The sequence below is a fragment of the Canis lupus genome, chromosome 12, assembly GCF_011100685.1.
Source record: "Canis lupus familiaris isolate Mischka breed German Shepherd chromosome 12, alternate assembly UU_Cfam_GSD_1.0, whole genome shotgun sequence".
NCBI classification, from domain to species: Eukaryota; Metazoa; Chordata; class Mammalia; order Carnivora; family Canidae; genus Canis; species Canis lupus.
This window is the reverse complement of record NC_049233.1, coordinates 65,048,151-65,071,923: the sequence shown is the minus strand read 5'-3', so window position 1 is coordinate 65,071,923 and position 23,773 is coordinate 65,048,151. Positions and strand designations below refer to the sequence as shown.

The 23,773-nt window shown below is 43.1% G+C and overlaps 1 protein-coding gene across 3 annotated transcripts in view; it reads right to left on the bottom strand.

Annotated features, from left to right (window-relative positions):
* SOBP (sine oculis binding protein homolog) overlaps positions 1-23,773 on the bottom strand; it is a 162,231-nt gene that overhangs the window by 63,231 nt on the left and 75,227 nt on the right. For all 3 annotated transcript variants that reach the window (XM_038554865.1, XM_038554866.1, XM_038554867.1), the window contains exon 5: positions 3,213-3,308. In XM_038554865.1, coding sequence (XP_038410793.1) covers positions 3,213-3,308 — 96 coding nt within the window. The remainder of the gene's footprint in view (positions 1-3,212; positions 3,309-23,773) is intronic.

The following is a 23,773-nucleotide window of genomic DNA, read 5'->3' as shown; positions in this document are numbered from 1 at the left end:
CCATAGCTCTTAATCAAACTCCCACCATCGATATGAGAATTGTAATAGAGGAAAAGAAGAGGAGAGAGGGCCTTCTAGAATGGGGCAATAATGGTAAAGGGACCAGCAATGGAGGCGAACTTTGAGGCAGAAGTTAGTCACCTGCAGTTGGCTGCAAATGTTCCCTCTTGTGGACCCCCATAAGCCGTGTCTCTGGAGTGTTAATGTGATGTGAATTTCTGTAGTTTGTTTTATTGAAAGTGATTTGCCATGGCCATAAATTCAGCTACGCCAGCAAACTACCTTGGAGTGTGCGTATGTCTGTGCATGTGTACCTATCTATGAAGAGGTAGATGGGGTTACACTGAATTATGTTATATCAAACAGTACTCAAGCTTTATCTAATGTCACTCATCTTGACAGCCTTGCATTTTCAATATTAATAAAAAGCATAAGGAAGCTGCTGCACAATCACCAACCAAAGAATCTTGGCCACCAAGCTAAATATCTAGTCATCTGTGTTGTACATTAAGTGTGAAGGCACATATCACAGTTTGGGATTTAAATGGAAAAATCAATACCCTACAGGAATCTCCAGTTGCACAGCAGATTTTTCTATCAGCCAATGCTTTGTTTGTCAGCGCCTTTGTCAGCACACATACTTGTGCATTCCAGGCATGGATTTTGCTTTGCTTCTGTTTAGGTTGCTTAACCCTCTTCCAAGCAGCAGAGGCTGGTGGTAAGGGGGAGAGGGCAGACAATAAATGGTCACTAATAAAGTCTGAGGCAATGTCCAATCTACCTGCCCAGGGCACTTTCTGTCAGCCCCTGTGGCCCAGAGGGTTAGCCATGTAGCCATCCGTCCTGATCATGTGGGAGCCTGGAAGTAACCTGTGGCCCTGGGTTTTCTCCCCAGAGCCACTGGCATCCCCCACAAGGTTCCTCCACTTTCTAAACCCCCCACTGCTCTTGCTGCAAGACAGTTCTTAGGCTAAGAAAGCACTTTGGAGCAGGACTTGCAATTTTTTTTTCATGAATCTTTAAAAATTTACTCTAAGCTGCACTAAGAAAACTCCAAGGACTTCCTATTTCTCTCTTAAGAATGTATAAGTCTCTTTCATATAGAAACATAACTTCTCCAGGCTTCATAACCAGCCAAACACCCCTGCTTCTCTTGCAGTTGAAAAAATTAAATTTCTCCTTGGAGAAATAAGCTTACTTGTTTTTTCTCTTTATTCTCCTTTTTCCTTTATCACAAAAAAAGTATGCTGATGAAAATAAAGCATTTCTAACAGTGACTAGGAGGACAAAGATTATACCAATCTCTGAAAACTACTGCTAACACAATATCTTGTTTAAGCATAGCAATGATTAAACATATATTTTCTCCAAAGATAGCTGGAAAAGACGTTCACATGTGCATTTTACTTCCTCCTGTAGAAACTGACCACAACCAGCACTCAAACACATTCATTTTACCAATAAATATTTTTTAAAAATCAAATACGGCACATTACTTCAAACAATTTCTCTAAAAAGAAGTAAAGATACCCGCCCCCAAAGCATTTTGACACCAAAACATAGCATAAATGGCCCCTATGGTCTTCTGTGGCATAACCATAGTTATAGGGTGAAATATTAAAAAACGGAAATGAATCAAAAAGGTTTCCCCCAAATAGGTAATGCTAGCAGGCCTGGAAGTTTAAGAGCCCTAAGATAAAATATAAGGTGAGCTAAATTTTCAGAAAAAAAAAATGCATTTATAAGCAGCGAATTTGCCTGCGGATCGGTTGGTCAAGGGACAGGACACACAGAATGAGTGGTGCTATTGTAACCATGCAGTTTGTGGAGCGGGGAAAGAAGTTTCTCACTGTCAACATCTAGCTGCTGCGGCTGGGATGGGTAAGAACTGTATTTTTCTCTCTTCTCCTGCTCTTTGGACACCTTGTTTTTTAATGAACAGTTGGTATCAGAGCTACGTCCAAAGACTTTTACATGTGGGATTTCCTAACACCGAGCCCTGGCAAAGCTGTGCTGTGTTCGGCCAAAAAACTAAATAGAAATGAGACTACCTCAGAATGTAACAACTGAGCATCCTCGTTCTCTTTCAATGTTTTCATTTAGTTGGAGCAAATGTTTTTGCTTTAATGCAATTGAAAAGAAAAGAACATTTAGGGACAACATAGCTAGATCCCTCATAAAGCTTCATTTTCAAAAGCAGTGTTTAAATCTCTAAATAAATGACAATTCATTCTCTGTTTACTTTAGGTAAACAGAAAATGCATTGCGGAGCACTCATTTTCAAAAGCTAATCAAGAACATTAGGTCCCAACAGATTCATTTAATAGAAATATAATAGGCATTCCTGCTTGCTTTTCATCTTGTCTTGCTGTAAATGCTAAAATGAACAGCAAATTAACCCTGCGTTGGAACAGAGTCCCTGTCACAGCTGATATCCTCTGTCTCACGACTTGTAAACATCCCCGCATCCTGTCGCTGCTTTGACTTCTCCTACATAGAAAAGACGAAAGTGCCTGATGGAGTTTGGCAAGAGAGTGTGGGAATACTTGAATTCTAAAGGGAGTACTGCGTGTCAACTCTGCTATCTTTCCTAGCAGAACAAAATATTACCATGTTGTCTCCTAAAATAGTGTACAATTAGGAAGGAGGAGGAAGGGTGCCTGAATGGCTCAGACGGTTAAGCGTCTGCCTTCAGCTCAGGTCAGGATCTCAGGGTCCTGGGATCGAGCCCCGCATCGGGCTCTCTGCTCAGTGGAGAGCCTGCTTCTCCCTCTCCCTGCCGCTCCCCCTGCTTGTGCTCTCTCTCTCTCTCTCTCCCTCTCTCCCTGTCAAATAAATAAATCTCTAAAAAAAAAAAAAGGAAGGAGGAGGAGTGGAGGTGGGATTTTTTTTTTCCAAGTTACACAGATCAACTGTCTTTCTCTAGATTTTGACTTTACTAGCCATTCTCCAAATGGCTGCTTATAAACTACCATACAAAACAAGCTCATAAAGACAGGGCCATCCAAGCTCTATAATCCGATATAAAAGATTGGCAAACAATTTGAGATCTTATCATTAATATTCAGTGATATCAGAATTAGCATTTAGAACTCTATACAGAAAAACTATAAGACTTCATAAATTATGTAATAATGAACAAACCCTTTCAAAAACTGTTTTCACTGTGCTAAAGTAACATTCTAGACTTGTTGTAAGTACGTTATTCTTACAAGTAGTTCGCAGTTATTCTTGAAGGCAAGCCTTGGAGTTTCCTTAGCATAGTGCTGCTGGGGGAAATTTTCAGCATGTCCATCTTCATCTCTAGCCTGAAGGGAAATATAATGGCCTATTTAGGGACTCACAAATAATGGAAGAAAAAAAAAGCTAAAAGCATAACAGCTCAGATCATTAAACAAACGGGAATCCAGAAATAACAACATTCTTAAGAAGTTTGTTTAAATACGCAGTACGCCTTTTAGATATCAAAATTTGGGATTTATTTTTCTTTACATAGTTTGGTTTGAACATGCAGATTCATCGTGGTGTTAATATTTTAAATTATGATATGAAACAAACCAAAATCAAATAATTTTGTTGGAAATTACCACCACTTTGGTCTTCCAGCGACTTTCGTTGCACATTCAGGATTGTATGACATACGTACGTGTTTAAACTTTTTGGCATGCTTAAGCAATCTCTAGATAATGCACTTTAAAAAAAATTCTAATAGCAAGGCCATAAGAAAAGCAATTTGCATTGTTATATTTTGCATTGTAATACTATCAGAGATAAACTGATTCCCCTTGATTTTTAAATAAAGATCTGAAAGGAGCAATGATCTAGTAAGAACAATGATTCTTCAATCGAATGCAGAAAAAAAATAGATTTAATTAAGAAGCTGCATTAAAAGTTACTGGTTATTTTGATCTACACTGTTAATTAAGAAAGCTGAAGTTTAAATGGAGACATTAACAGAACCCATTAGCAATACCGCTTGCATACAGTCTTCTCTTTCTAATCTCCATCGGTTTCTGGTTTGGAGTTGGAAAGAGGGAGAGGTAGGTGAGAGGAGGCGTGTCTGCAGCACACTCATTAAACCATTCATTTGGGTGACACTTGCACCCCGCTCTGCTCTCATCTCATCTTAGCCCTAACTGCTCTCCCTTTCCTGGCCTCCTGAAATTCACAGCTGAGCTGTCTCCCTCACATATGGCTTGCATATAATTATGCATATTCCATTTTGCACTGCATTAAAATGATGAGCTCCTGGCTCCCTGCCAGCCGATTTTTAAAAAGCCCAAGTGAAGTAGGAAAAAGGAGAGAAACACAGGGAGAGCCGCACAGGAAGCAGCAGGTAGTTCTGTCTGCTGTCTCTTTAGATAAAATGTATGTCTGGCACCACGGGAACAGCTGAGAACTACCTGTTGTGATGTATGGATTGAGGGGGAGAAAACAATGAGTACACGGCCGTGGCACAGCGATGACGGCACTTGTGTATTGTTTCTCCTTTGGTGGAGTGGAATTAGCCCGCTGACAAGTCTCGCTCCGAGCTCCTCCGCTAGACTAGGGATTGTCACTTTAGAAACGGATCCGTGCTTGGTACACTTGAGGACATAGAGCTTGTTTTTTAATAAAGGCTTCCGCTACTTATTGCAGGGAGGGAACCGGATGGAATCTGGACGCGGAATGTCATGATGGCAGTAATGGCAGTAATGTGTGGGTTACGAGAATTTGGTGGGAGAAGACATTGCTCTGTTTTGGTTTCGTTTTTGAAATTCACGAACATCTCTGGGATCAGATGCCTTTTTATTACACCTTCCCCCCCCAACCCCCGCCAAATCAGAGTAAGATAAAGATGCAGTTCCAGGATTGGACTAGATGTGACGGTAAGCGTAAGCACTGTTCATGTCCAGTGGTTATCCAGGCACTGAAACCAGTGATGTTCCTTCCTTCTCATGGTGTCAAACTCTAAGCTGCAACTACATCAGAGTTTGAGCTATTACAGTCTTGGATGGGGCCCACTTTACAGTGGAGTGTATAAATAAAAGGCAGCTGGAGGAAAAACAATAGGCTGTCCATGGGTAGCAACAATGTTAGATTCTTTGATTCTTTGTAAGTGCATTTTAAGCCATTCTGCAAGGTCTCTTGAAGGCAGGGGATTTCATCTACTTCATCCTTCTTACTCTGTCATGCCCAGTGCCTTACTTTTAGTTAGTACTTAACAAACACTGAAGCGATGGGGAAAAAAAAAAATGGATAGTAACTAGACCCTACCATAAACAACTCTACAGAAAATGCCACCTCAAAATATGCTAAACTTGGTGGTAGGTTTATTATATTCCTGATGCACTAAGATACATATGCTTGGAAACACGCTTAGCATATAGTTTACGAGGGCTACTATTTACATATATGTCTATATTCAATATATATGTATCTTGTGTATAAATATTCATAAGGTGGAATATGTTTATTATGCATGTACTATGTGTACACATTCATACACACCAGATGCCTGGGGATATTTTCAACATTGGTGGCAAAAATACATCCATTCCACTTACATGTAAGGTGATCACAATGCTTTTTGTGTTTTTAAAGGACAAAAAAAAAAATTTCCCATTGTCTAAGATTTGAAGGCGCTTCCTCTCAAAGGAGCTAAAGACTTCATATAAAGCCTATTAATTTATGGGGCTGAACAAAGCAGCAGTGGAAGAGAAAGCAGAGGGAGACTGGGAGAATTGGAAGTGAAGAGAGAAAGCCAGAAATTTGCTTTATTGAGCCGTGTATTTGCCTCTGCATCAATCTCCAGGGCCCTCGGAATGGTCTGCCTCTCACAGTCAACCTGATTCCAGAGTCTAAGACATTCCAGCCTCCAGCCATTTGCTGCGTTTCCACCACATGCCACAGAGCTGGAAAGCACACAACATGTAAGGAGACCCAGCACCATCCGCCTCACGTGTGTGTGCATACACAAGCACTCACCCACCTCCTGCCAAAGTAATTCCTTTTGCATTCTGAAGGGGTTTTTTTTTTAGGGTAAAGTTTAAAATTACTATTCCTAGACTAAGTGAAATTAAGTGCATTCATCGAAGGCAGTAGTTCTCTACTCCCACTGCATACTAGAATCATCTGGGGTGGCTTTTTAACATTGGAGCTCGTCCTCCCCCTCCTGTACCACCTTTCCAAGACTCTGATTGAACTGGTCCAGGATGGGGCCTGGGCATGGTGTTTTTTAAAAAAGCTCTCAGGTGATTGTGTTGGCCAAGCAGGGCTGAGATACACCAATCCAAGGAGCATGCCCAGAAGAGGGGTATGGAGAGAAGGCCCTTGGCAGAGTGTTGGCAAGATGTCCTCTAACCATGTCCCAAACCTTATTGGGCTGAACTGCTATGCAACACTAAGAGGATGTAGGACATGGCCTCTGAGATGGGTCTAACTCTAAAGATCCGAGAGATGACATGACTAGCTGCTTGCAGGCAATTAAAAAAAAAAAGAAAGAAAGAAAGAAAGAAAGAAAGAAAGAAAGAAAGAAAGAAAGAAAGAAAGAAAGAAAAAAATCCTTATTTTAGTTGCTGGCATGCCAAATAATCTTGCAGGAACTACTAGACCAGCTCCTCCAAAGGTCATTCTGAAACTCTCTAATCAAGTCAAAAATCCCCACGTGCCCTTAGACTTGACACAGGTACAACTTTATGCCGGTTGGTGTGATTTCTGTCTCTCCTCCCCCAGGACTGCATGCTTCCTCAGGGCAGGGGGGGTGCCTGGTTCCTCACCACTGCACCGGCAGCCCCAGCCCCAGCCCGGTGCATGGGAAGTGTTCTGCGGGAATGAGCCCTGTTTCCACGCCTAGCAACTCGCGGGCCATGTTAGACAACATCCTGGGAACCTTCTTACCCCACATGTAGAATCATTTTAGAACATTTTATAACCCGTTTTATATTGAAGCCAGTGCCTTTTCTGCCTCTGCACAGCAGACAATAGCCTATCAAGGCAGGCAGGCGGACGGAGAGAGCCTACAACCCCTGCAGGGAGGGGTGTGCAAACCCTGCAGAGATTCAGAATCTCCAGTCACGGTAATAACACGAAGCAGAACGACTTTTAGCTGGTTTTATTATTGTTCTGAAATTCTCCACAGACAATGAGTTCTCTAACTGCCTGTCTTGGGGCCGACCACCCCACTGCTGGCTCTTGGCATTTCCTGGGGCTAGGAGACCTGTGTTGATGTCTGACTTTGTTCTGGAGTGACCAGTTCTGACAGAAGGAATGCCAAGATACATGATGAACTAACTCTCTCCATGTGTCTTATTCTCAACAGCTTTATTCTGACTAATACGCTGGATATGTATGCCAACTATGGGAAAAAGCAAATGGGAAGCTTTTTTTTTTTCACATTTTACTACAAAATGTGATTGTCAGACCAAAGGTGCATTTTTTTAATCTATTATTCTAAGAAGGCTTCACTTCTTGCCATAAAATCAAAATAAAATCCTTCAATTAAACTGCAGAAGGTAAAACTCCTTCATTTAAACTGCAAGGGGATTTCCCCATCTTGCTGACAGTCATGCATCCATTTTCATGTTGTGCCTACCATTTGAATAAATATTAGATTATGTGAGAAATTTAGACTAATTGCCTCTCTACTTCAAAAATCTCTGGCTTACACAAACTTCGTATTACCTCTCTTTCCCTGTGAATCATCACTAATTCACTTTTTTCATTTTGATTCTTACAGCAATCTTTAGTTCTCTTTCAAAGAAATCACTTCTTCCTTTGGGCCAAAGCTTTGGTGTCATGTGCATATGCAAGCAAGCTCAGCAATTTTTTTTTCTCCTCTGGAGGACTCCCTCAGAAAATGTGGAACATTCTAAAAACAGCTCCACAGGCCTACCCCAGAAAAGCGAGATGTTTCTGAGTCAACAAAAAGGTTAACACTGCTGCCATTTAAGTGGAGAGATAACTAGGCTTCCCAGTTAATACCTCCTTGTGATGAATGGGAGTTTACACCTCTGCGCCACTGTGATTTCAGAATTTCTTTTGAAAGCAAAAGAAAGTTCTGCCTGGAACCAGAGCCTGGGAGCGCGCAGCGGAGCCTCCAGACTCAGCCTTCCAGTGCTGCAGCAGATGTAGCACCTGTCAGCTCGCACATGTGGTGTTGTTACCAGACTTGAGAACATCAAAAATAGTGCAGCTCAAACTTGTGGGAGTGCAGAGAAAAACTCATATTTTAGAACTCGTTTTGTGAACCAGAAGAAATAGAATTTCTTTTCACAGTTCAAGATAAAAACACCAGGACACCACCTCTGAAAACTCTTAGAATTTCATTTTGTGATGTCCCGTTTCTGGTCTCTCCTTTCCTGAGTTCGAGGTCTACATATGTTTCTCTTAAGGAAGCTCAGAGATGATTAAACTGCAACCATCACACGTGGCCGTTCAGTGGGCTGTGGACATCTTTGTGAACTTGATTATAGGTCAGCCTGGTTTCTAGGCCCCTCGGTGGAGTTCAGCCAGTGCTGGCCCCGGGCCAGAATGACACAGGGAGGCCCACAGAGTGGCTCCTGCTTCCAGTGAGTTATGGCCCGGTTGTGCTCATCCTGGTGGCCTAACTCCTCATGGCTGAATGCCTAGTTCCCTTCAACTGGATTCCTGTCCTTTACCCCCATCTTCTCCTTGTAAAACTAGATTTCACCTGTCCTCCTGACTTCTGGAAAATTCTTCTACACCTTTTAGGTATTCATTCAGAACAGAGCTCCTTTAGGAAACCATTCCCGACCTCTTCCTCCTGGTCCTAATCTGGGCTCTGTACCCGTGTGTGTGTGTGTGTGTGTGTGTGTATCTCCATTCCATCCATTGCCTTATGACCATCTACATGTTTATCTTCCCCACTAATCTGTCAGGTCCTTGAGAGCAGAAATTGTGTTCTATTCAGCTGCAAATCTCTAGAGCCTCATCTACTGCCTGGCACAGGATAAAGGCTCCATAAATGGGGAGTGAGTGAGTGAGCGAGTAAGTGTGTGTGTGAAGGAGCTCCGATCCTGCAACCCTGGCAAATGGACATTCTGTCTTGTACTCTGATCCCCAGAGGTGAGTGTCCTGCCCCTGAGTCATCACCATACCTGAATCTCAGCCAGAGCTCTCTGATCACACCTGCCTCCCCCATGGACCTTCACTGTCTATTCCATACCCTCTGCCCAACACCTGCCCCTCCCACCTGGTTAGACACTAGAATCTTAGCCTCACTGCAGAGCCTGCACTGCACTGCATTTGGACTCTGGCCAATAATCAATTTGTCCACATGTTTCTCTCCTCTGCCTCCCACTCTAACCTCTGGTCATTGCCTAACAAATTTTCATCCCCAGAAGTCCATTCCCAGATTAACCAACCCGTTGCCTTGCTCCCTGTTTCTGATACCTCATCTAGTCATAGTGTCCCAAGTCAGTCTGGGACTCCTCGGTGTAACTCATCTTGGTTATGACTCAAATCTTCCCTACCAGACTGGAAACTGCTTATGGGAAAATGTCTGAAGCCCCCATGCTCAGCAGAGTACCTTGTACAACAAAGAATCCTGTAAGTATATGCTGAGTGGATTTATTAACCCTTTGCTCTTCCTTAAGCCAAGACCCAGAAGTGTTCTGTTTCTCTCCGCCCTGAGTTCCCTGCCTCTATAAATGGATCGCCTTAAGTAAGAGTTGTTTCTATGCAAATTCAAGTCAGTGAACATCAGATTCCAGAGAATTGCAGGGCTCGTGGACAGAATTGTGTGAGCATGCAGCTTGGGTAGAGAGCTTTCTCTTGCACAGAGGCCTCCCGCCTGGCATCAGGCTCCCTGCTCTGGAGACACCCCAGGCACCCAGAAACATCAATCTCTGGACCCAGGCATCTGTTCAATTCATGTTAGTACTAATTTTTGCATCAGGATCCCTTGCCCTCCCTTTCATTAGCTTGTCATCAAAGATTGACTATGGGATTCCTGCAGTGGTGCCGTTTTACTTTGTTCTTTTAACAAAATGTATTTAAATTCCTATTTAGCAAGTAGGCCAAGGGAGAAGCTGTTTCCCCAGTGAAGTTCCTTCTATTTCTCTATCCTCCATACCTGCCAGGCTCCTATGACAGCTCCCACATCTCTGATGGATGAGATGAACTTATTTGCTGCAGCTCTTTTTTCACTCCATGCAAACCTTTATATATATCATAAATTTTTAATATCCAATTTGGAGTCTTCAAAGAATAACGGTAACAAATATGCAACATGAAGATAATGGGAATCGAATCATGTTTATGGCCTCCATGAGCATCTCCTTAAACGATGTCGGGTCAGAGCCACTCAGAGCTGTGAGTGTGTGAGGCTAGCAGGCTGATCTCATGCCTGATTAATGGCTGCCCTTACTCGGGGGCCCTAATGGATTGCATGACAGTTACGGCAACAGATTCCACATCAGCCTGAAATACAGCTACCATGCGAGCTGAAATATATCATGCTCGTCCCAGCATATTACAGCTGTGTCCGGAATAATCAGAGCAGTTGCTAAGTGGTTCTGAAAATCCCTGTTTTGGCTTTTCATTTTAAAAATCTATTTTTCCTTTATTGGACAGGACTGCTGGATTTATCTTGCACTGCTTTTTGTCAGGTCACCTGAGCGTCTTTGGTAAGAACTGTTTTATCGAAGTGGCCCACAGGTACAGCCCGGCAGCTGGGGCACGCGGCCCTCTTTTGTATTCTCTGCTAAAGCCACTCCACCATCACATCCCAAGCAGCTTCCGCTTATCCCAAGCCCCTTGATCCATGGTGGGTTATCCCAGCTTCTTGAAGGCTCCCTTGCCCCGACTTCCTGCCTCCGCCCACTAACTGCCTTTTGGCTTTTTCATGCACTATTCATTTGTATTTATTACCCAGGGTCGTGTGAGGGGAAACAAAAGCAGGCAATTCCACTTTGTTACTCCTTGGCACCTACAAAATACTCAAATAATTGCCCTAATCTTGGCATTTCAGGTGGTCCTTTTATTCCTTTTCTCTAAAATCACTAAGCAGAAGGGGCTGGACTCTAGTCTTTATATATAGACCTCAGGATGGACCTAAGAAATTAGAGAAAATGTGAAGCAGGCAAGGACCCCATGTGTAAGACTAGGAAAGGATCCAGACGTAATGGAGGAGATTTACTACCTGCAGGAGGTCTCCCTCGAAATAACCTGGCCTCAGATGGGAATAAGAAACACACAGAACCAGATGAAGATACTGCTCTGGATATTACTGAAGATTCATAGTAATGGCTAATATCCCTACAGCTGTTATATACGCCCCAGACACCATTCCAAGTGCTTCATATGCATTAACCCATTTAACACACACGCCCATACATATACCCAAACCAAACAAAACCTTATGAGCAGGGACTGTCATTGTCTGCATCTTACATATGAAGAAAGAGAGCACAGAGAGATGATGCACAGAGAGATGATGGAGTGCACACAAAGTCACACAGCTAACAAGAGGTGGAATCGGGATTCAAACCCAGGCCATCTGTCTCTACGGCTCCTATTCTATTTGATAATCTGCCACCTCTCTGCTAGTGATTTAAAAAAAAATCAGTGTGAAATAACTTGAAAATACTGATGTCATTAAGCTAAAAATATATATTATTAACTCATTAAGGGAGGTTTTCATAATCCTCTGATTTTCTTGGGTTTTCAGTTCCAAGATCATATACACCAAGGAAACTAGGAAAAGAGAGTGTTTAAGAACAAACACAACTGAAGAGGATGGGGTGGTCTGCAAAGACCTTGGGTAAAAAAAGAAGCAAGAGCAAACATGAGTCAGTAAGTCTCTGGCACAGCCTGGGGGAGATGCTACTTCAAAATTTATAAAACTAATCCTTAAAACAAACCAACTTCTTTGACCTGATTCTTATTAAACAACCTTTGGATCATTGATTATGACACCTAAGTCCATTAATTCCAGAAGGACATGTCCTACAGAGCTCACTCAACTATTCAGGTCCTTTAGCCATTTCCTTTGTGAATTTCTAAAAGCATTATTAGTATTGTCATATTATTTTTTATTAATCCCATAAATGGTGATGTGCAGACTATAAAGGACATTGTGTGTTTTATCTCATTAAGTCCTGGCCCTCCAGTATATAAAGGCGGATTGTGGCTTTGGTTAACATGAGTCAGTTCATCAAAGCAGTGGAGACTTTTGGATGAACTGGCGAAATTGAGTCACTGGACTTGCCTAGTTGAGAAACAGGCCTGGACTGTGGTGATTCTTGAAGGGTGGGGTTGTGGGGAGCCAGAGGCCTCTGTTCAATACCACAACTGGGAAAAATTGAGAGAGAGCAATAGTAATGCAGCCTCTGTCAGGTTGATGGCTAATTAGCTCAGCGGGTGAGAAGACAATACAAGAGGCTTGGAGTCACATCCTGGGACAGTTAGCTTGCTCTGTGTCACAGAACATACCCTTCATCACGAACCTGCCACATCACATGTATATGGGTCTTAGCAAAGGGGAGACAGACACTGGGAAACGTGCAAGAGCATGTGGATGAATCAATGCGTATCTCTCACTACTACTAGAGGAAACAAATCAAAGGGCATATCCGGGTGATGGTGGTCCTGGACAGCTATGAGTCACGAACTGAAACAATTGTATCCTTGAATCAATTTCCAATTCTGAGATCAAGGACTATAAATTCTAAATTAGCAGCAATACTTGTCAAAGACCATGATGTCACAATTATTATCCATAATAAAGGTTCAGTGCTCAAACCAACTTTTCTTTTTCTCTTACCAGCAACCACAGAATAGCCATAATGATGATCCAGATACAACAGGGCTGCCTATATTTTCTCTGCATGGTTCACCTGGGCCTCAATCTACCCCATCTCCTGGGTGCCCACCAACCTGTAAAGTGGGCCTGCAGATGCCCCATGTGTTCTGCATTCTCATCACTGGTTCCCTATCAGCTCGGGCTTCAAGCCACCTCCATACCAGTCTCAGCTCTCAACCCTTACCCTTGACTCTATACTTGCCTTGTATGCTTTGATCTGTGCACTTGCCGTGGCTGGAGCTGTCTCCATTAGACAGGTCCTCCACTTTGGACAGCCACAGAATCTCCCACCCTGGTCACTGCTCTGAGCTGGGACAGTTTTACAGTCAGCATTCTATAATAGTGCCCAAAATATAAGGCATCTTAAAGATAAGATTTCTTGAGTAAGAAACAGAAGTGAGAATTATGTAACGGTTTTAAAGATCTAAAATTGGCCTGACATAAAGAAGAAAGACCAAGACTAGCAGGAAAATCCTAGCTGTCACTGGGCACTGTCCACATAAATGTTCTGACCAACATGAAGCAATGCTGTGGTTTGTGCCTGTGGAGGCAGGCAAAGGAGAAAGACAAAGTGACACATCTATTCACTCTGCCCCTGGGTCTTTCAGAGTGTGAAGTCAGGATGTGATCCTGAACTGGATGGTCCTCCTGACAGCTTCAACTATGAACCACATACCACTTGCACTGTTAACAGGGGCATCATCAGGCTTAGAGGAACCAAGTCCCAATTACCTTGTTTCCAAATCCAGGACGGAGGGGCACCTGGGTGGTTCAATTGGTTAAGCATCTAACTCTTGATTTTGGCTCAGGTCATGATCTCAGGGTGATAGGATTGAGCCCCACATCAGACTCTGCACTGGGTATGGAATCTGCTTAAGATTCTCTCTCTGCCTCTGCACCCCTAGCTCGCTCTCTCATTCTCTCTCTCTCTCTCTCTCTCTCTCTCTCTCTCGAAGAAGAAGAAGAAGAAGAAGAAGAAGAAGAAGAAGAAGAAGAAGAAACAACCCCAGGATTGATCAGCCTCTCTGAGGAGACAGATGTAAAGATGGCAGCAAAGGAGCTTCTGCTCAAATGGCACTCTCTGGAGTCTTCATTTTAAATCCCAGCCATTCTGCAGATGATGAATGGAAGTAATAAAAGATGGAACTGTGACATGTTTAAATAGTGGACAATCTTTCCAGCAGAATTTGACCTGTGTTGAGGGAAGGGCCTCTTGAAGCCAACAGCTGAGTATCAGGTTAAGGTCCATTTTTAGATGATAACGAGTTAACACTCATTCCTCTGTCATCCCTTTTTAAAGGTATTTATTATTTTTTTCCAGGCGTTATATCTTAGAATCAAAGCCTTAGTGATAAAAGACAAAAAGTGTCCTGGGTTTCCACATCCTCTCCCCTTATGGGATAGCTGACAACAAGAGAGGGTAGTTTCCTCCTGCATGGGTGAGCCGCCCTGCCCCTCCTGTTTGCTCCATCCCCTCTCTCACCTAACCTTTCTGGTTACTGAAATTCCCAAACTATTCAGTTCCTCTGTACCCTGGTATTTCAGCTGCCCAGTGTGGTTTTAGATGTGAGATAACTGGAAGCCACATCAGAAGAAGGCTTCCAGACTGCAGACTGGACCCCACTGAAGAGAACATGACTGCTTCTAGAAACTTCCAACTCAAACTCTACTTCATAGAGCTGTCACCACAAAGGTAGAAAACTCAGTATAGAAGTCATTTTGACAGTAAAATCAAGATCAAAATTTGTTCTGTGCCAGACACCATGCTAAACAATTGCAGACTTTGGCTCATTAAAGCTCCTCAAACCCTCATAAGGTCTACATTACCATTACCACCTCCATTTTGCCGGTAAGGAATCCGAAGTGTAGAGAAGTTCAGTAACTTATCCAAAGCTAAAGAGCTGACAAAGGCAAAGTTAAGGTCCGATACAAGTGTCGCCACATCGTGTGCAGGCTCTTGCCCCCACACCACATTGGCTCTCTCACAGCAGCTCTGTCAGCAGAGGACATTGGCTGACAATGAGCAACAGAAACTTCAGATATTACTAGAAAGCAGAGAAGTCATGGCTCAAATGTCTCTATGGGTCCTTGCAGGAGACAACACTGCCCTCTGATCTCCCCTTTTGTGGTGAAGCACCAATGCCCATTACAGCTCAAATGGAGGTGGTCAAGGCAGCCAGCACTGACCTGCGGGGCAAGGCCTGGGGGTCAGTCTACTAGGCCAAAGGCAACACGGTCAATAAGAACACAACCAAACACTGAACAGATCCAAACATTAAGCCCACCAGCGTGGAAGGCAATGGCCTTTCCGAGTATCCTGCACTTAAGGTATGGGGCAAAAAAGATGCAAGGATGGGGGGAGGGAGTACACATGGAAATGGGCCTTAGAGGTCAGCAGGAAAAACTCTGCATGGAGATGGGGGAGGACACATCCCTGGAGTGGAAAGACTTCTTGATAAGGGGCCTGCTTGTTTTGAAATCCTTCTTATATTTCATTTGCAAATCCTACAAATTTAAGATGATGGGGTTCCCAGGTGAGAGTGGGAGCCTAAATCTTTCCTTGAGCATCAATACAGACTAAACTGTGTTTTCAAGGACAAAGGATTCTAAATTCATAAAACTTTCTTTGTGGTACTTACCTAATCATAGAGCAGAAAACTGTTATGGTTTGATGTGGAAAATAGTAAAAGGGGAATGAGCGATTGCCTGATATAATTCCTACTAATATTAGCCTTCCCTTATTACTATGAACGAGCAGTGTTTACATGCAATTAATTATCCTCATAGGTGAAATAAAGAAATTTCATTCATACTTTGCCTTAAGGAATGACAGACTTTTGCCTTTGAATGATAAAAATGATTTGTCTAATTCTAGAAACCAGAAACTCTGTATTTATACCAAACCATTCTATGAAGCATTGTGACTCCACAGAAAGCAGACAGCAATGACAAGGGCACTTATATAACCTTTTCCTTAGGTCCCATTCATTCATTCATTCATCATTTATTGGGCATCTTCCGTGTGTCTGGCAGTTGTAGACAACTAATTAACTAAGCATCTAAAATGAATGGTATTTGGCCAACATGTCCAACACATTTTAATTTTTTAAGTTCAATGATAACAAATAAAGCAAATGATCCCTTGCCAACGTCTAACCATTCACAATTTGTAGTGTCAGATATCACACATTTATATCCTATTTAAAATTTAGATTTTTAAATAATTTTAATTCTTAAAAAGTAAATAAAAGTAAATCACAAAAGGCAAGAGGTAGAAAATATTCTCATAAGCGGACAAGAATTATGAGGAAATCAAAAGCAAGAAAAAGTGAGAGCAAAATTCTCAAAGGCCAAGCACTCCAAGTGCCATTTGCTTGAGGATGTTAGTATATAAAGGGGTGAGGAGGGCCATTTGGTGCCAATACTGAGCTGAGTTTGATTTCTGGCACCATCAGTAAAACAGAGGACATAACATCCAGCTCAGAAATTCAATGCAAGGATTAAATGAAACAATTCATCACATGTCCTACACAATGCCTGGAACAGAGTAAGTACTCAATATACGACAGTTATTTAAATTTCACAGATCTACTTTCTTTTCTGGAGAGAAAAACTCAGCCAGCAGGAAGGCAATAGGGACTCACTCGCTCTTCTTATCATTAAAGTCTTGGTTAAAAGTTAGTTGTGTGCAACTATAGAGCATGCTCAGCAGCCAAAGGCAAATGTCAATCAGAAGACACGGGCGAAGATTTGAGGACTATTAGAAATGCATAAATACACCCACTAATCAGGATCCTAACCTCTACACATCGATATTAATGACCACTTCTATCTCTCTTCTGCCATCTGACTACCCATTCCATTTCCTGCAAATTAAGCATTGTTTTGTTTTGTTTCCTTTTGATCTTTCCATCTCTCCTTAGGTTTCACTAGCAGCATCTCCACCAAGCAAGTTTCTACGCAGGCTGAGCAGCAGCTCCCATCCGTCAGCAGCCAGGGATTCATGGGTGCTACTCTAAGTTGAATTCCATGGCCATCACCACACCTCTATCGAAGAACTCAACCACGGTTTTACTGTTGGTCCCTTCCTTACCATTCACATCATCTCCCTTTATTCTGTATTTTCCAGCTACTAACTTCACCCTGTATCAACTTTGTTTCTGACTCAATAGGAAGACATCTGCATCACTGGCTGATTTAAACGTTCAGCAGAGGTTGGGCACACATACACTGTAACCCACACACTCTTTCGAAGCTGAATGGCCTCGCCAAAGACAGACAGGAACAGACAAAATAGAGGGGCGAATTTCGAAACAATCCAATATGTGGTTCACCATTTGCAGAAAATGTGCAAAGGAGAGGATATAATTTTCTTATTGGAAAGACTGAGGCTTTCTTTTTTTTCTTTCACTAAATGTTTCATCCTCTGCTAGGTCCTTATTCATTTTAGAATTCAGCACAAAACTGTCGCCTTTGAGCTTTGTTTTGTTTTTAACGTGTCTATCCTCCTGTTTCTGACACATCGTCTCTCCTGCACGCCCCTTAGGACTCTGAGCCACCTGGCAATCTCTCCTCCACAGGTGAGAATCCCCTCTCCTCATGACCTGTGCAATCGGAAACAACTTTCTTTTAACTTGTAAAATTTACTTCATCTTCAAGTAAAATGTCGTCCTTGTATGAAGCATTTTCATTTCTATTTCTCCCTGCCGCTTGCCCTGCCACAGGAAGCTGCCGCACAGGTACCGTATAATGTTTATGTTCATTTGTGTCTTTATATTACATCCTGCCCTCCTGAGCTCTACGATCGGATGTCTACAAAGATATAATCAAAATGAAATTGTATTAGTTTAGATCAGCATCTGTGGCAGCAATTCCTTAAATGATACAAACAAGGCAGTAGCTATAATGTCTGTCTTGTTTCAAGGTAAAAATGAAAAATGACATCTTTGATGGAGAAGACTCCACAGAGACCAGGGAGAAACGCGGCCTCTTCCCCTGCTCACAGACAGCTCTCTTTCCTGTCATATGGCTGACAGGTGTGTAATCATGTTCCTTAGTCACAGTTTGTGTTAAAATAACCAATTACCAAATGAATGAGAATGGAGCTCTAGTGTGACTGGCGCCACTGTTGCAAAGTGATGATGTGCATCCAAAGCACAGCCTTAAAGAGAGGCTCCTCCCCCAAAGCTACCTCCCAGGCTAGAAGCCTTCCCACTGTACTATGAATTTGCTCAAATACAGGACGTTTTCCCTCTGGCCCCTACCCTAAGGAATGAAGAGTCCAACGAGGCCACCATGGATGATCATCCCAATTTCCCCGGCAACAGAAGGTCCCCACTATTTCCTGTCCTTGATCTTTCCAGGACACATCACCCTCGCCTCTCATTGAGCACCCACTGGTACAGCTGTCTCCCTGCGCACCCAGATTTCCACATGAACAGGGCAGTAACTACCATCAATCTTTTCTTCCCTCCATGATATATATCACCTTTTACCAGGCCCCACAGTGACAAAGGACAGTGCTGAAACCCAAGAGCCCTGACATTCCAAGTGTATCCTCACCAGGCAAGGAATTCTCCAGATCTACTGCCCAAGAAAGATCAAGTAACATGCAGGTAGTCCACAGAGCCACGTGTTGTTCTGTGTCATGGATATAGTCAAGAGAAGCAAATCCTTTAGTGTTCATGAAAAATGTAAGCACAAAAATCACATTTTCTATTGGCCCAGAGGTTGTTAACACGCTGGGGGAGAAAGCTTGCAAAGAACTCAAATGAAGTCCCGTGTAGAAAGTTGAGATAATGACTTAAAACAGACTGATTATAATAGTACTATTATTACATTTTAGGTGACTTTCACCACTAACCCCTCCTGTGTGTCATACATGCCCCATCACTATGCCCATGGGTGCAGGAGCCCTATTTCCCAGACTGGTGGCTGAAGAAGTTGGAGAAGAGGTGAAAGTAGGTGTCTGCCCTATAGGTTTGCCTCCCATCCGTGAAGCAGGGTTAGTACTTCTTACCCACACTTGGTGGAATGAGAGATTGGTTGTGACCACCATGCAACACCAATGGTGCAGTGCAAGAAAAGATTTTTGAGTTGCATGTCCACTGATATCTTTTGATGAGACACACTGTAGGCTTTCAAACAAACATGAAGTTTTCAGTAAGCCAAGGGAGGTGCTGATTCAAATTTTAGGCAGCAAATACCAAAGTAAAAAAGTGAAACCCAAAAAATCTCTGGATTGGTTTATTTTAGGCTAAGAGATATAAGGAGATTCAAGACAGATTCAAAGAAGTGAGTGAAAAGTACCATTCTTTTCTAACTCTCAATCCTTTTTTTTTTTCTCTTATCACAAAAGATGTTCCACCGGTAGATTTACCTACAAAAACCAGAGCAAACTTACTTTCCTGTAAAAAGGCTTGATAAGCCATGCTTTGCATGAGATGAAAGGTAATAAACATTTAAGAGGAAGAAAAAAAAAAAAGCCATAAGCTGGTTTTCCCCTTCCATGTTCTTTGTAACTGATGAGTTTTTAACCTCAGTCTTGTTATCCTCATTAGCATAAGTGCTAATTACCCCCTCTCCTCTCCTACTGGAAGGGCAATCAGGACTCCACACCAGCTTGGACAAGGCTGACACCCCAGGTCAAGGTTGCTGGCTGAGGAACGACATTAGGGCTGCGTAAGTGGCAGCAAACGGTGTGACAGGTGTCCTAGATCAGGGACAAAAGTGCAGGGGGCTGCTGGAATCGAGGGTCTCCTTCCAAGGAGGGGACGAGGCCCACTGCTGCACTGCATCTGATGTTCTCTCCTCCACTTATTCATGTGCTCCTGGCAAGCTTGGCAGTGGTACCTTGAGTGAAAAGCACACTATTTTGCACATATGGTGGAAAGAGTCTTGTGCATCAGTTGAATGCATACTGTACTACATACACATTCTGTTTTATCTCCGGGCCCAGCCGTGCTGCAAACGCTTGCAAATTGGGAAGCCTTCTGTGCAGTAAAAATACGGACAGGAGAAGCTAGACTGTGACTTATAAGATGCGACACTAGCCAAAAAAGCCAAAGTAACTAAAAGTTAAGGCGTGTGCTTCATGCTCGTTGCAACAAAGGCAGTAGCTCTGCGAGGTGGAGACTCACCACCCGCACTGGTTTCATCCCCCCTCATCCTGTGGTTTCAGGCCCGATGAACGGGCTTCCCTTACACACACACACACACACACACACACACACACACACACACGATGTCCTCTAGAAACCTCTGCCTGTATTCATTGCTGTTTCATTTTACGGAAAGTTTGGGATTTATATGGAAAAAAATTTCAGTGAAATTTCTCATTTACCTCGGTGGGAGATAGTGACGAAATTGCTATTTTTGTCCTCCATTATATCCCGAGGTCTTCAGCCTACCATCCTGCAATGGGATGCCGCTGCCCTTAGAGAGTCACTGGCATCACTTTCACTTCCTAAGTGTTTCTGAAAGCAAAATCTGATACTTCTCGGAATTCAGAACTCCCTGTATATTTGGGATGTGCAAGGGGCAAAGTGGTGGGTTGTTCTGACCTTCTTTCTTCCTAGTCTTCCTTTACCTGGCACCCAAATTAAGCAATGATTTTTTTTTAAGATTTTATTTGTTTATTCATGAGACACACACAGAGAGAGGCAGAGACACGGGCAGAGGGAGAAGCAGGCTCCCTGCAGGGAGCCCGACGAGGGACTCGATCCCAGGTCCCTGGGATGACACCCTGAGCCAAAGGCAGAGACGCTCAACTACTGAGCCACCCAGGTGCCCCTACAGTAATGACTTTTATAAATAATTCCTTTAAAGGGAGCTCCAGAGATTAATATAAAAATCCTTCAGTTATTCAAATTACAGTTCTTCCTTTCTTTTCTATTAGCCTCGTTATACAAGTAGGAAAACAGCGTAGGACTGTATAGATTCCTTTAACAAATGAAGACAATTTTTATAGGGGTCAATGTAATAAGACTTCTATCACTCTTCCACAGCCTGCTGAAAATGGTAAGTTCTTGTCTCAAAAATAAAGAAAATAGTAAGTTCTTGTCTCCAAAATGAAGAAAGCGAATGAAGGTAACTGGGGCATCGAGGGGGAGGGGGGCTCAGTCAGTTAAGCATCTGCCTTCAGCCGGGGTCATGATCCCAAGGTCCGGGGATGGAGCCCCACAGTGGGCTCCCTGCTCAGTGGGCAGTCTGCTTCTCCTTCTCCCTCTGCCCCTCCTCCACACTCAAGCTCTCTTTCTCTCTCAAATAAATAAATAAGATCTTAAAAAAAAAAGAAGATGGACCCAGGTATCCAATAGAAAGCACAGAGGAATACAATGTGGGGTTCTTGGCAAAATACTGATTGCTTCAAGTATATAAAAGGGAAAGAGCAGAGAGTACTCAGAGTGACGGCCCATACTGTCCCCACTCTCTGCTGGAACCTCCTTCTTAATTCAAGGACACATCTCTCCCCTCCTAACCCTTCCGTCTGTGCAGCATCCGAGGTTGTAAAGGAGCAGCAGGCTTCCTAATGCTGAAGTGTGTGCCTTGCCTATTTCTGTGTGTAGAATTCATGATTTCGTTTCCATGTTATTTAGAATCATCCTCTCACAAATGTTAGGAGTGACGGAAGTTAACCCCAAACTGGTGAGAAGCTTTGAGTTGCCTGAGGCATGCTTTGGCTCGTGGCAGTCAGTTGTTCATTTTCAATATGCTTTTAGTTTGTTGAGTTGCTAGAAACAATAAAATACATATTTAAAAGATTGTGTTTTACGAGGACTCCTCCACAGGCAACTTTACACCACACTTTCCACCGTTCAACACTTTGTCCGGCTTTCTCTTTGTCGGGTTTTTGTAGCTGATTTTTTTTTTAAATGAGTTGAAATATACAGAAAACATAATAAAGTCAACAATTAGAAACAGCTCCCGCCATTTAACTCTATTAACAATAGGGTATGATAATTATTACTGATACATCTGAAATTCCCAATAGAGCTTTCTGAGAAGTATATGTAGGGGAAGGGAAAGAAATATTACATACTTGGATAAAGCTCCAGGTTCTTAAAATGGACCTGTTAACAAAGTCATAAGAGAACCAGCCGGTTGAGTTTAAATACTGTTCATCCTTCCACACAGCTGCTCTAGAGCCAGAAAAGGGGGAGCTGGGGGAGATTCTCCGGGCTATGTTCAGAGCCTCTTTTCTAGTTTTCTCTTTGAAAAAATAAAAATAAAAAATGATTTATTTGCAACACATTCCAGTCCCCACCACCAATACAACATAAGAGTAGAAGAGTCACACTGCAAGCATCACTTAGTCCAAGGCAGAGCTCCGTGCCCCTCAAGGCAGCAAGCCCATCTCCCCCAGAGACCCGTGCCCAGAGCCAAACTGAACACACACACAGACCAGCTGAGAATGAAGCCGGCCCCAGGCCTCAGCACATCCCCCCCTCCTACAGCCCTTCAAGCTCCCTGATGGCAGCCACGGGCATCCCCCAACCACACCAGCTCCTGGCCTCTTGACTAGCAGGGTATATATTTAAACAAGAATCAGCTGCTGTTTTCCTCCCTTTAATGTGTGTATGTCCAATCTTCTGAGTCAAGCTGAAAACTCCTTGAGAGAACGGACCAGATCTTACGTGTCTCTTTCCCATAGTCCCCAGAGTTGACGTTTTGTGAGATGCAGTAAAATGAGTTCAGAACACTGGAAGTCCCTCCAGGAAGACCCTTGGTTAAACTGAGTATGCTAGATATTAAAATGCAATCCAGTCCCAGAATTGGGTTAGTGAAATATGTAGGTATTTTGATGATATAAAATCAAACAGCAGTACTTGAAATGCCCAAGAATATAGACTTTGAGGAGGTCATTTTTTTGAATAAGAACCTGGTGTAGAAGGTGACTGCCATTCCAGAATGAGCTGTGATGCTGAACATATGTCTTTGTCTGGGGAGGCACATAAGGGAGGTTTGAGAGGCATCGTCTTGGGTTGGGTTGGTCAGGAGAAGAGGGGATTTTAGGTGAGCGCTACAGGTATTTTTTTAATAGGAGTCCTAGTTATTTTCTAGGACCTGTCCAACTATCAATTTCACCCTCAAGAAAGAAGGCTGAAGAGGAAGAAAGTGAACTTAGGTTTTGGATCAGAACCACAAGTCTGGTTATGTACAAGTAAGCCCTAACCTTCTACCATCGTCCCCATGTGCTCCCTGCTATTGCTTCCCTACTTCTAGTTTGGTCATTGTTTCCTTTCCCCCTTACTACATACATGGAAACGAATGAAAGACTCTTGATACCCTGGATGCCTAGCACAGTGCTTGACACAAGGGAATGCTCAATAAATGTTGGGCTGTGGACCTGGGAGAGCAATCAAGGTGTCTGCCCACCACATCCCCTTCCAAGGGACCGTGTACCAAGTTTTGTACCACATGACCAGCCTCAGCTGACTGGACTAAGGATGTGCATGTGACCCAAGAGCAGTCAGTAGAAAAGGCGTCCAGCAAGCCATGGTATGGCCTGGGACAAAAAGATGAGCTGATTCAATCAGATTTCCTCCCTCAGGAACAAGAATTAGCATATATCAAGAGGCTGCGACACGCGGCAACAGGAGCTGAACAGAAAGGTCACAATATTAAGAGGAGCCAGAGAGGCCATGATGGAGTGAGACCTGCTGGGTGGCGAGGACCAGGGACCACGGGAAGGATAGAAAGAAAAACATGGAGCAGACAGCCAGGGAAAATCAGAGATACCATGACAGAGGAGATGGAGAGAAGCCAAGCCCAAAGCTGCCTCGTTCTCACTTGCTTTCTGCTTCCAAATCCTGCCCCCTTTCCTGAAGAGCCTGGCTAAAATAGACAGTAACATCTTCTGTCTTCAATTTAACTCCACTCTCTTCCCTTTCGAAAGTCCAGATGCTTGTTTTTCTTTCTCTCCCACAGTGGAGAGGGAAGTGGCTACCGCACATGAAAGGAGCCTCG